Raw genomic sequence first — 13,366 nt, forward strand, 5'->3', positions numbered from 1 at the left:
TATTGATGGAAATAGATACAAAGTTTTATAGAAGTTAATCGTATCTTTGTAGTTTTGTATGTATTTAAAGTAAGAGGTGTAGTGACGCCATTTTGGAAGTCTTCAGCGTGCATATGCAGAGTCGGATTTCTTCCAGGAGGCCGCCGGAAGTTCCCTCATGCGCATGCACAGAGAACTAGCAACAGCAAGATTTCTTGCTGTATTGATCTCTCTCAAAGCAGACACCGAATTGAACGGACGCGTTATCACATTGCTCCCAAGCTGCCAACACATGGCAAAGCTACACTATGCTTGTTCAAGACAGTATTTGGTTCACACCATTTAACTACAACGACTAGCTCCCATGGCTACTGGTTTGCCCTGAAGGAAATATCATCATCATCATTGTTTAATGTCCGCTTTCCATGCTAGCATGGGTTGGACGATTTTGACTGAGGGCTGGCGAACCAGGTGGCTGCACCAGGCTCCAGTCTGATCTGGCAGTATTTCTACAGCTGGATGCCCTTCCTAATTCCAACCACTCCGAGAGTGTAGTGGGTGCTTTTACGTGCCACCGGCATGGGGGCCAGTCTGATGGTATATATTTTATTGTGAATCCAGAAAAATGAATATTATTTATGCTGTTGAAGATATTCGAAGTCTTGATTTTCCTTCGGCAAGTAATTTAATGTAGCGGGATGAGACCTGCACCCCTCAAGTGTTCCAGACCTTTCATCCTTGTTACAGAGGGATTAACAACTGAATATCTTAGTGAAGTTACCATATTCCTTAAGGAGGTATACACCATGTATTACCCTAAATAAATATTCTTTTGGAGCAAAAAAACATTCTATAGTCTGGTTGTGGTAGGAACCCACTCACAGGAGTCTTAGAGGAAAATAAGTTCTGTTAAATACAGAATGAGCAAAGGATTTCAAATGATTCCAGTGAGATGATCTACAGAAGATGGATCATAGAATTTGAACATTTAAAGAAGCATAGACTATTGCAAAAACAGTTTTAAAAAAACAGTAAAAACTGTGAGTTGAATTAGAATGTACTTGGTAACTAGGAAATAGGACATAAATGTACAACTGTGTTATTATGTAAAAAATCAAGTAAACCAATGGGCATTGGAGAAGATCATGAATAACACCTACTGGGGAGAAACACAAAACCACATGCAAATTCTTCTTGACACGGCTGAGATAATAATCATAACAATTCTCATTTGTTGGCGGACGTCTTGGAAAGTCCTTCTTCATTGGAGCAAATAATTCCTGAATAATTTCATCGATTTCATCTCTGGCAAACAGGTTGGCAACCTGAAACATGAAGAAAAATAATTCAGTGGAAATAAAGAAAGCCAATATTATTCTCAATGAAACAATCCTCACTAAAAATGCTCTCTTCATCATTGTCCTTATTACTGTTGACAACAATAAACAATACATCACTACGATTATTAACCATTGAGATCAATGATGATCAGCTCCTCACTGCTTTAAATTTTTAAAAGAAATTAACCTAAACTCAGTATTCAACTGCTACCGGTGTACCCTCCTAACATTCTCAAATTTTTTAACATATTTTAGACAATAGGATATTCAAAACTTTTTTCTTCTTTTGATGGAATTTCACAAATAAAAAAAACACCATTAAATATCAGATATCTTCAATATTACTACCAAACTAGATGAGGGAATTAGTTGGCTGTGAGATTCAAAGTGTAAGTTATTGATAGATTTTTAACATTAACCCATTAACATTTAAACTGGACCTATCTAGCCCAAATATTCTACCCGTTTTATGTTCAAACTGTCCACATCTGACTGCTCACACCTACCCTACAATGTCATTCTGAAAATAAACAATCACTTCATAAAAATCTCAAAGCTACAAGATCACTTCAAAACAATGCAATAAGCATTGCACTTGACAGAGAACTCTGAATGCTAAATGGTTAATCTTTTATTTATTTATTTATTTTTTTTTTTGGTTTTATTCCTAAGGAAGCAAGATCTGGCAATAAACTTACTTCTCCTGTTGCAAGGATATTATTCAAAAAGCCAAGAAAACCTTCTTCTTTGATTTCATTGTCAGTAAACAGAAAGGTAATACCTTTCCCATGCTGTCCAGCAGTACGATAAAGATACTTGAGGTCATCCATTAGGTTCGATGTAGTATATGATCTATCAAATAAAATGATAAATAATAGAATTAGTTTAGTTTCCTTTTTTTATCTTTCAATCAAGGGGAAAGGGAGCACCTGTAACCTTTCACAGGGCTTCCAAGGTGAGTGGGGGCAAAGGAGGAAGATTTCCTCAAAGCAGTGAGCAGACCTGAATGCTTGCAAGAAAGTGGACTCAGCTAAGGTCACCAAAGGTGTCAGGTATTGTAGGGTCAGTCAGGAGATGGATAGAGTCTGCCATCCATGTAGGCTACAATGGGATTTCAACTTGGAACACAAAGAGCAGGAACAAAGGCATTCAGTCAAATGTTCTTACAGTTCTATCAATGAACTCTTCTAGATTGGTACATTTCTATCAACTTAAAGAAGATCAAAAGCATAGTTACCATCACAGGATTTGATTGTCGAGTATATTACACTGAGTTAAATACCTCTCAGTCTGATAAATCTACCAAGACATCACTTAAACCAATTCACCAACTTTGGGAAGAGTTTGAGAAGGCAGTTAATTTAAGGATTCGTATAAGTTATTTTTTTAATTAGATGTTTTTAAAAATATACCAGGCATAGTTTGATGGAAAACAAATTTTTCTGAAGTAAAAGAGTTTTCAGGAACCATTGTAATACGTCCATTTATCCATTTTACTCAAAAAGGAAGTTCTGTGGTCAAATGTGAAAAGGTATAGATGGAATAAAAAAGGTATAAACGGTATATGGATAGATATGTTGCTGTTGGCACTCTGTTGCTCACGACAACGAGGGTTCCAGTTGATCCAATCAACAGAACAGTCTGCTCATGAAATTAACGTGCAAGTGGCCGAGCATTCCACAGACACATGTACCTTTAACGTAGTTCTCAGGGATATTCAACGTAACACAGAGTGACAAGGCTGGCCCTTTGAATAACAGGTACAACAGAAATAGGAAGTAAGAGTGAGAGAAAATTGTGGTGAAAGAGTACAGCAGGATTCACCACCATTCCCTACTGGAGCCTCATGGAGCTTTAGCTGTTTTTGCTCAATAAACTCTCACAACACCCGGTCTGGGAATCGAAACCGCGATCCTATGACCGGGAGTCCACTGCGCTAACCACTGGGCCATTGCGCCTCCAATGGATAGATATACTAGTATAAAAAAAGATATAAATGGAAGAAAGAAAATTATTTGACTTCAGTTGTTTGAAATTATTTTTAATAGGACTGTGAATTGCATCAACTGCTCTCAATGAAAAACATTTAGTGAAAGGAAGTGGCATTGTATGACAGCAAACCTTTCTTGAAGCTATAGATGGAATCAAATACTTCATTATACTTAAAAAGGCTATGTCAAGATAAATAGTTGCTGTGAAGTAGTCTCAGTTCAGCTGTTATTAAGAGGAAGTAATTTGAGAATAACTTGATGAGTTCACAAATTTATTGGCCTGTATGTACCAAGCCATCATGCTGGAGAGCATATTTTACACCCCAATATGTATAGGGTGTAATGAAACAATCTTGAGAAAAGGAACTCTACTCTGCCAACTTTATTTGTTTGCCTGTTGATTTCGGTGGTTGTCAGACTCAGCCAGAATATGACAGCTACCTACTGTTCCTCTGTAAATATTATGGGTGGTGTGCTGATATGTTAAATTATAATGCAAGTAGTAATTGGTAGAGCAAGTATCAAACTCTTACCTGGTCAAAGTGATTTGGAAAGTGGTATACCCAGCAATGAATGAGGCCAGTCGTGTAAGACTCTGTTTTCCTGAGCCACCAACACCAACAAGAAGAGCATGTCCTTTAGTCGTGCAAATAATCCGGGATATTTTAATAAGGTGAATCATAGCATCCTGTTGTAAGAGATGAAAAAGATTTTACTCTTTTAGGATCATGTTTCGGTTGAAATACAAATACACACTCCTTGTTTCAATTAATTTTGAATTAATGATGAAAAATTTACTAGACTAACTGAAATGATGTTTGAAACAAACTCGTATAACTCTTTTAACTCTCTTTTACTTGTTTCAGTCATTTGACTGTGGCCATGCTGGAGCACCACCTTTTTAGTTGAGCAAATCAACCCCAGGACTTATTCTTTGTAAGCCTAGTACTTATTCTATTGGTCTCTACTGCCGAACCGCTAAGTTACTGGGATGTAAACATACCAGCATCGGTTGTCAAGCAATGTTAGGGGGACAAACACAAACACACAAACATGTACACATATATATATATATATATATATATATATATATTGTGTAGTGTTTTAATAAAGTATATGATTCGGTATTATCTGATGGTTGATGATTGATTTAGATATATTTCTCCATTTTCTCATTTTGTATTATTAATTTACGGTAAAAATAATTTTACCTTTGCCCACCTAATACAGTAAATGAATTAATTGCATCGCAATTTTTAACATTTATGTATTAGCTTTGTTGGGTACTTCTCTAGCAGTATATTGGATATATGTTATCCCATGGAGGGTTGAATTTACAACCCCTATCTCATTTTATATATATATATACACATATATATGACAGGCCTCTTTCAGTTTCCTTCTACCAAATCCACTCACAAGGCTTTGGTTGGCCCGAAGCTATAGTAAAAGACACTTGCCCAAGGTGCCATGCAGTGGGACTGAACCTGGAACAATGCAGTTCGTAAGCAAGCTATTTACAACACACCCACTCCTACATGTATGAAGTTTTGATGGGATATTTTAATTTAGATTTTTCTTTTAAATCAAAATGTTTGTATAGTAAAAATCAGAAGCAGTTCTGAGCAGGTTGTTATCAAAAGAGTCAAGAAGGAAATTGCAAAACTGAAACAAAAAATTAAAACACCTTTTATGATTAGGAAATTATAGCCAGCACTGATTTATTATGAGGTTTCACAGCCGAATACATCTAATGTAAACAATGCAATTGGAAATGGAAAAATAGGTAATAGGTGTATAAGTATATTTCAGGAGTTCTTGTTCTTTCTTCCATTCCATATCGTATATTCGTCCATTACTTATTTTCATATCTTCAATCAAATTGCTTACATTAAATATATCCAGATACAAAATGTTGTAACAAATCAGTGCTGGCTATAATTTTGATAGAAAAATCTGTAGAGACAACCTTAAAAAGTGATTTAATAACACTGCTAACACAGTAGAACATAGTATTTGACTTATAAAGCATTTAATATTCTTTGTAGTAAGGCGGCAAACTGGTAGAAATGTTTGCACATGGGGTGAAATGTTGAGCGGCAGTTTGTCTGTCTTTATGTTCTGAGTTCAAATTCCACTGTGGTCATCCTTTTGGGGGAGGGGGCAATAAATTAAGTACCAGTTACATACTGGGGTCGATCTAATTTACCAAAATTTCAGGCCTTGTGCCTAGCGTAGAAAAGAATATTCTTTGTAGTATATCATGGTTGCAGAACAAAATACAGTGTCCCTACAAGTAACTAATATGTACATACCAGCTGCCAGGAATGTGTATAATATGTAAAATTGGTATATCCATCCAATTAGTAACACCACTATATACAAGTTCATGGATGGTTAATGGGTTGGATGTGGTGAAGAATGAGCAAGAACTCTTGAAAGATGCATATACACTCATTTATCTATGTTTCCCATCTTCAATGGCATTGTTTACATTCAATGTTTTTGGATATGAAATGTCATAACAAATCAATGCTGGCTATGATTTCTATATTAAAATCTGTAGTGATAACCAACCATAAAAAGCAATTTAATAGTACTGCTAACACTACCGGTCACAGTATTGACTTATATAGTATAACATGGTAGCATAATGAAATAAAGTAAAAGATTGAAAAGTACATAATTGTTAGACAAAACATGTATTATCATCTACAATAGCCATTAACTATGAAGGATGTATTCTTTATAGATGACTAGCAGCTAAGCCCGGTTTCACCCGGTCTGTTTGGATAATGTGGCTGTGTTCATTTTCGATTAGGCATAATCTATAACAGCGTTTCTCAACCTTATCATTTTGGGTCCCCTGTTTCGATTGGAGCCTCCAGCTGTATGAAAATTTCCTGACCCCCACCCCGTCAGAAAACAGCTTCTAAGCAACTGGTTGTTTTAATGGCAGAAGAAAGTGGGAAATTCCATTAGAAAAAGATTTCATTGATTTTTTCAGTAAGTATGGGGGCTAGGGAAAAAATACAAACCGCATTCCAATCTATGCATCCATCTCCACATGCGTGCCATTTTTCACATGAATCCACCCAGCCGTTTGGCTGTGAACCTCAAGACAAGAAAGAATACAACAATCGCCCATGTCCAATTTATATTATAGATTTAATTGGCTACTGCATTATATGTTAATGTAGAGGAGAATTTCCCAAAGAAGCTGCTTGCATGTAAAACATATAGTAAAGTGCGGGCTAACATATTTAATGTTCTAAAGCAAAAATATTTTTTCATCAGTTGGAATTAAAACTGTAATGAAAAACAAATTGGTAATTTTAATGCAAATTCATCTGATAAGATAGAAAGGAGATAATGCTGAGGTTTCAATTAAATGAAGCCGGTCTTCAGTAGTGAAGATGACAAGTAAGAAGATGTTTTTGTTAAAATCCTCCAGTGATGCTTAGTCAGACAACCTCAGAATAACTTGAAGAGTATATAGTTTTCATGAGATATTGATTCATTGATTTGGCAATTTGAAATAATGGTTTCAAATGGTGCAATACTAGCAATTTAAAGTGGAGGGACGAGTTGATTATAACAACCCCAGTATTCAACTGGTACTCATTTTATTAACCCCCATATGGCTGAAAAGCTATGTCAAACTGAGAAGAATTCGAATTCAGGATGTGATGATTCAGAGGAAATGCTGCTAAGCATTTCATATGATGTTGCTAATAATTCTGCCAACTTGCCACCTTAAAAGCAATTTAAAATAACACAATACAAGTATTTTGTTGTCAGGACATATTTATCTGCTTTGAACGGTTTTTCATATGCTGAATCCAAAAATGGAATCCATTTTTTATCAAGTCTACATTTCAAGGCACCAAACCCAACAATTTTCACAATTTTCCTCATTTTTCAGGAAAATACATTATTTACGAGAAATTTAGCACAAAACTTCATGAAGATGATGACCAGGGAAAATCAACCAAAGCAGAGGAAGCTACAGATGATCTGAATTACTTGGGCACTAGCTCATCAGATCCACAGCTATTGGATCAAAATTAATTCAGTTACTTGGTAAGGGACTTCCACTTATCAAAGGAATCTGCAAAAGTTCTTGCATCTTGATTAAAAGAAAGATGGAACCAAAGTCCCCTATTATCACCCTAGGGATGCTGAATTTTTTCAGTTCTTCACAGAAAATGATGAGTGGAATATAAGTGGAATATAATGCATGTGATTGGTGCCTTTTAATTGCTAGCTCAAAAAGGAGTTTGAAATGTCTTCTACTTCATAATGGAAATATACTGGCTTTTGTTCTAAATGCTTATTCTACAAAACTAGCAGAAAAATATGAAGTCATGAAAGCAGTGCTAGAGAAAAAGAAGTACCACAATCATCAGTGGGTGAAATGTGTGGACTTTAAGATGGTCAGTTTTCTCCTGGGGCAACAAAGTCCATACACCAAATTTCCATGCTTTTTATGCATATAGGACAACAGAGCCAGGGAAAAACACTGGACGACCAAAGAATGGTTGTAGCAAACATTAGTCTTAGTGTGTTTTAATACATCAAAAAATGCCTTTCCAATCTCCCACTAGCACTAGAGACTGGGATTTTCCCAGAAAGGCTTTAAGACATTTGAAAAAATTGGGGCATCCTATTCCTGTTAAAGCATAGTTTTCTTGAAACCCTGCCCTTATTTCTAAGTTGAAGAAGTTTACCCAAATCTCACAAACTTAACTTTTCCAGAACAATACCAAAGTCTAACAGACCACAGGATAAGTACATTTCATATCCATTGAAAATAGGCAAGAATGTATGTGCTTCTTAGTCTCGCTAATGCACACCATTATTTGTGTTTAGTGACCAGAAGTTGTTGAGCAAATAATCTATCTTCCAAGTTGAGCCCAGGCTACAAACATTTGTACAATACGTTTAAAGTGTAGTCACTTTGATGGGAGGAAAAAGTGGAACAGTCATTCATCTTGTTCTTTGAAAAGATTGGTTGATCCTGTCTCCTTGTCAGTAGAGGGAGAAATGTCAAAGAACCTTTCTAAGTATTTTGCTTGGCATGCTAACAATTCTGCCAGCTTGCTCTTTCTTCTGAAAAGCCCAGCATCAAAATAGTATTCTCTTTCAACTGTCTGTGTTTGAGAGTCTATTTGCTAAGCTATCTGACTTCAGGAGCTTTTAGGAATAAATCCTCAAAGCCTTTCCCTCTACTGGATATGTTTTTTTTCAGTTTATAACCACTTCTATAAACTTAATGTCCATCTTAAGTGTTTTTCTTTTGCTGTTGATTTTGTTTTTTTTTTTCTTTTGTGTTAGTGACCTCTTTCCTCCAAGGAAGAAGTATCAATACTTTACCTATTCCAGTTCTAGTAGTAAATTGTAGGTATAATACTTGCTATTCGATATGAAAGTAATTAACAAGACTTGAAAAATCAGATCTACATTTAGAACACATCACATGAAATGAAATAAAAGATTATAATATTGGGTTGTCCGGAAAGTTTGTGCCGATTTATAGTAGTTTACCTCTCAACTTATTTTAGAACATGGTTGAGTCCATAAAATAGGATTTTACTACACCTCCATTTAGAGCACAGTTTAAGCTATCTTTTTGTGGAAGAAGGTTTATGTTCCTATAACCTGTGTTAATTCTGTAACCCTTTAAAATGGAAGATAAGAAAGTTCATTTTCAGCACTTGATGCTTTACTTTTTCCATAAAGGGAAAAATGCCTCTCAAGCAACCAAAGAAATATGCGCAGTTTACAGTGATGTTTCTTGATCCGACAGAACTGTACAGAAGTGCTTCACAAGGTTCTGAGCTGGAGATTGTAGCCTTATTGATAAAGAGCGATCAAGCAGACCATCCACTACAGATGATGACCAAATCAAGTCATTAATTGAGAATAACCCACATTGCACAACCCGAGAATTGGCAGAAAGCCTCAACCTATCAAAATCCGTCATTCACGAGCACCTGGTAAAGCTTGGGTATACAAATCGCTATGATGTTTGGGTACCACATGAGTTGAGTGAGAAGAACTTTTTGGATCGCATTTCCATCTCTGATTTTCACCCAAAAAAAGTCTTGCTTTGAGTCTGGTGGGACTGGAAAGGAATTCTGTACTATGAGCTTCTCCCAAGTAACCAGACAATTAATTCTGAGAAATACTGCACACAACTGGACAAGTTAAAAGCAGCAATTCAAGAGAAACATCCAGAATTGGCCAACAGGAAGGGTGTTGTTTTCCAACATGACAATGCAAAACCACACATTTCTTTGGGAACCAGACAAAAATTGCTGCAGCTCGGCTGGGATGTATTACCCCACCCTCCATATTCTCCAGATATTGCTCCTTCGGATTTCCACTTATTCAAGTCTCTGAAGAATAGTCTTAATGGTAAATATTTCAATTCCTTGGATGATGTAAAAAGATACCTTGATGAATTCTTTGCCATGAAACAACCTCAATTCTGGGAAGAGGGTATTTTGAAGTCAAAGGAAAGATGTAGACGCATTGTGCAACAAAATGGTTCATATTTGGTTGATTAAAAATGTAATGGCAAGTATTTATTGACCTTTTACTTTCCTTTAAAAATCAGCACAAACTTTCTGGACATTCCAATATTTACTATGAATACAGGGATGTAGGGAACTTAGGCAACTAGAAAACTATTTTTGCAGGACTACAAAAGATCAAGTAATGACTACAAAAGTATCAGTTAGTGTGGGAAAAAGAGTTGTTGGATGCACCAAGGTTGTTAAGAAGGAGAGAGACAAGTGGGAAGGGTGCTTGAGTGACAGATGTATGAGATCATGCAGTTTTGAGGAGCAGAGGCCATTATGGTAATGATAGAAAATTCTGAGAGAAGTGACAACATACTTGTAGGCAAGAGGCTAGAGTTTTTCCATCAGTGATGGAGTGCCAATCAGCTAAGTGACCCTACTCTGAATGTGCTCAGTTTTGTAGCAGCAGCATCACTTCAAAGGCAGGAGCAGTACTCCATTGGGGATCTCATTTGAGCTTTGCAGAGTGTCAGCAGCTGTTAGAGGATGAAATATTTTCTGGCACTAAAGAAAAGGGCTAGTCTTTGGGATGCAGTACTATACCAATTATGTTGAATATGTACTTTTGCCAAGATAAATCCTTGATGTGAACAAGGCCCAGCATTTGGAGTAACTGTGTGGTCTCTAGTTGAGTGCCACTCATGTTTAGTGTGAGTGTTGTGCAATGGGGTCTTCTTCATATGAGTATCATTTGAGTTCTTTTTTGGTTGAGTATAAGTATGTGTATTAGAATGTGGGTGTGTGTATGTGTGTGTATGCCTGCACATGTGCATGAGTGTGCATGCCTGCATCTGTGTCAAGTGCATGTGTGTGTGTAAGTGCATGTGTGTGTAAGTGCATGTGCGTGTGCAAGTGTATAGGTTGAGCAGATAAGAGATTTAGCTGGAATAGCAACTTTTGACAGAGCTAAGTGCTGAGGAATGCAATGTGTGATGACAAGTAGGAAGAAGAGCAAGTGTGTGGGGGGGGGGAAGAGGAACGGGGGAGAGCGATATGGGGAGAGAATAAGAGAGAGAGAGATCTGTTTTCAAGCAGATAAAAGGTTTCAGAAAATTAGCCTAACGGAATAACAACAAATCCAGGAATAATTCAGGTTCAGTTAGCACTATCAGGAAAATGCAACTATAAACAACAGTAATGATAATGAAATGGCTAGAACACCTTCAAGGTTAAACAAATTAACATCTCTGCATGCACTCCAAAACTTAGCCCTGTTTGGTACAGCACACATCTTATGCAAGACACTTTCAATTCAATTGACTAGCATCAGCTGTATATTCTCTGTACAATACACATTATATTCTGCACAATCATCGCCTGTTGATATAACATGAGGCACAGAACACACTGTCAATACAATCACTGCCCAATAAACTAAAACAACATATATTCTTTCATAATGGACATCCACTGTAATAGACCATACATACTACTAATAAGCCACACAGCACAACACATACTTTACACAAGATACACCCAGCACTAAGACATAAAAAGTAATCGTGATAACACCAAGTACAATAATACAATTCAAACAGAAATAGTGGCACAACTACAGATTTCTGCACCTCCGACTTTGGACGATCATACCTTTCAGAAAAAGGAATATTTTTAAGGTGGTGAGCTGGCAGAAACGTTAGTACGCCGGGCGAAATGCTTAGTGATATTTCGTCTGCCATTATGTTCTGAGTTCAAATTCTACCGAGGTCGACTTTACCTTTTATTCTTTCAGTGTTGATAAATTAAGTACCAGTTACACACTGGGGTCGATGTAATCGACTTAATCTCTTTGTCTGTACTTGTTTGTCCCCTCTATGTTAAGCCTCTTGTGGGCAATAAAGAAATAAGAAAAATGGATATTTTTTAATGAAATTTTCTACAAGTTTTCTGCTGAGGGCCTCGTTTGCCTTCATTGCCTGTTTGTGGCTTCAGTAGAAATCTACGGATGCACAAATGCTCAAAGCAGAGAAAATGAAACAAATAGGGATGACTTGTTCCAAAACATCCCCAAGTGGGGAATGGTTCTCAGAAATAACTCCCGATTGTTTTCTCCCCAAATTCCTATGTCCATGGAATCTACATAAGGATTTCATTAAAACATTATCCCTTTTCTTTAAAGTTAAGATTAATTAAAGTGGACTCCAGTGAATCCGAAAATCCCCCCCCCCCACTAAAAAAACTTTCCCCAAGAAATTTTGTATATTCAGAATTTACATGATATAACAAATATTCATAAAAAATTTCATTAAAAAATATCCATTTTTCTGAAAGTTATGATCATCCAAGTTGGTGGGGCAGAAATCTGTAGTTATGCCATTATAGTAGACGGTGTATAAACATTTAACTTTTGCTGAACAACCTGAACAAATGGTTAGTTTATAGTGATCAAATATGTTCGTGCCTCACATTAGCTCACTCTCTCCATTAAATTGATGATGTCTGAACTGGTGCACTGTATACCACACGCCAGATGTCGAGGTGATCACAGAGCAACATGAGATCAAGTGTTTTGCTCAGGAACACAATGCACCACCCAGTCAGGGAATTGAAACCATGACCTTTCAGTCATGAATGCAACACCCTAACCACTAAGCCATGTACTGTTGGCATCAGCGTCGTTATCCCTTAATGTCCGTTTTCCATGCTAGCATGGGCTGGACGGTTTGACCAGAGTTGGCAAGCAGCAGAGCTGCACCAGGTTCTAATCTGATTTGGCTCGGTTACTATGGCTGGATGCCATTCCTAACACCAACCACTTTACAAAGTATGATGGGTGCTTTTGCTTTCATGTGGCACTGACATGGGAGCTTTGTTGTGGTACCAGCTTTTTATGTGGTGCCAACATGGGTGCTTTTACATTTCACCAGCATAGGGCTTACTTGCTGGCCAATCTGCTTCAATAGGGTAAACATATGTTTTGCAAAACAAACATAGAGTAACACTAAAACAACAAATCCCACAATAAAGCAAAACAGGTGCAGCATACAAACACAAAATTTAATCACAAAGGACATTGTACCTGATGATGCAGTAGAAACCTGTAAGAAACAGTTGAAATCAGCTTGATTTTGATTCAGCAAATTCAGAAAGTTCACAAAATTTAGTTGAATCTTTCTTTAAAACAACCCTGTAAAAGTAAAAGCAAGCAGACCATTCTTACAGTTTCCAGTAATACTATATAGGCGTAGGTGTGGCTGTGTGGTAAGTAGCTTGCTTACGAACCACATGGTTCCAGGTTCAGTCCCACTGCATGGCACCTTGGGCAAGTGTCTTCTACTATAACCTCGGTTCGACAAAAGCCTTGTGAGTGGATTTGGTAGATGGAAACTGAAAGAAGCCCGTCGTATATATGTATATATATATACATATATATATGTATGTGTGCGTATATGTTTGTGTGTCTGTGTTTGTCCCCCCCCCCAACATCGCTTGACAACCGATGCTGGTGCGTTTACGTCCCCGCGGCAAA

The 13,366-nt window shown here is 37.0% G+C and overlaps 1 protein-coding gene across 1 annotated transcript in view; it reads right to left on the reverse strand.

The window, feature by feature from the left end:
• Positions 1-13,366, reverse strand: part of LOC115215439 (dynein heavy chain 5, axonemal-like) — a 370,977-nt gene that overhangs the window by 84,756 nt on the left and 272,855 nt on the right. Inside the window, exons 49-51 of the mRNA XM_036506013.1 lie at positions 3,844-3,998; positions 2,018-2,171; positions 1,140-1,304 (exon numbers count right to left, since the gene is read on the reverse strand). Of these exons, the coding sequence (XP_036361906.1) occupies positions 1,140-1,304; positions 2,018-2,171; positions 3,844-3,998 (474 nt within the window). The remainder of the gene's footprint in view (positions 1-1,139; positions 1,305-2,017; positions 2,172-3,843; positions 3,999-13,366) is intronic.

Source organism: Octopus sinensis, linkage group LG9, assembly GCF_006345805.1.
Source record: "Octopus sinensis linkage group LG9, ASM634580v1, whole genome shotgun sequence".
Classification (NCBI taxonomy): Eukaryota; Metazoa; Mollusca; class Cephalopoda; order Octopoda; family Octopodidae; genus Octopus; species Octopus sinensis.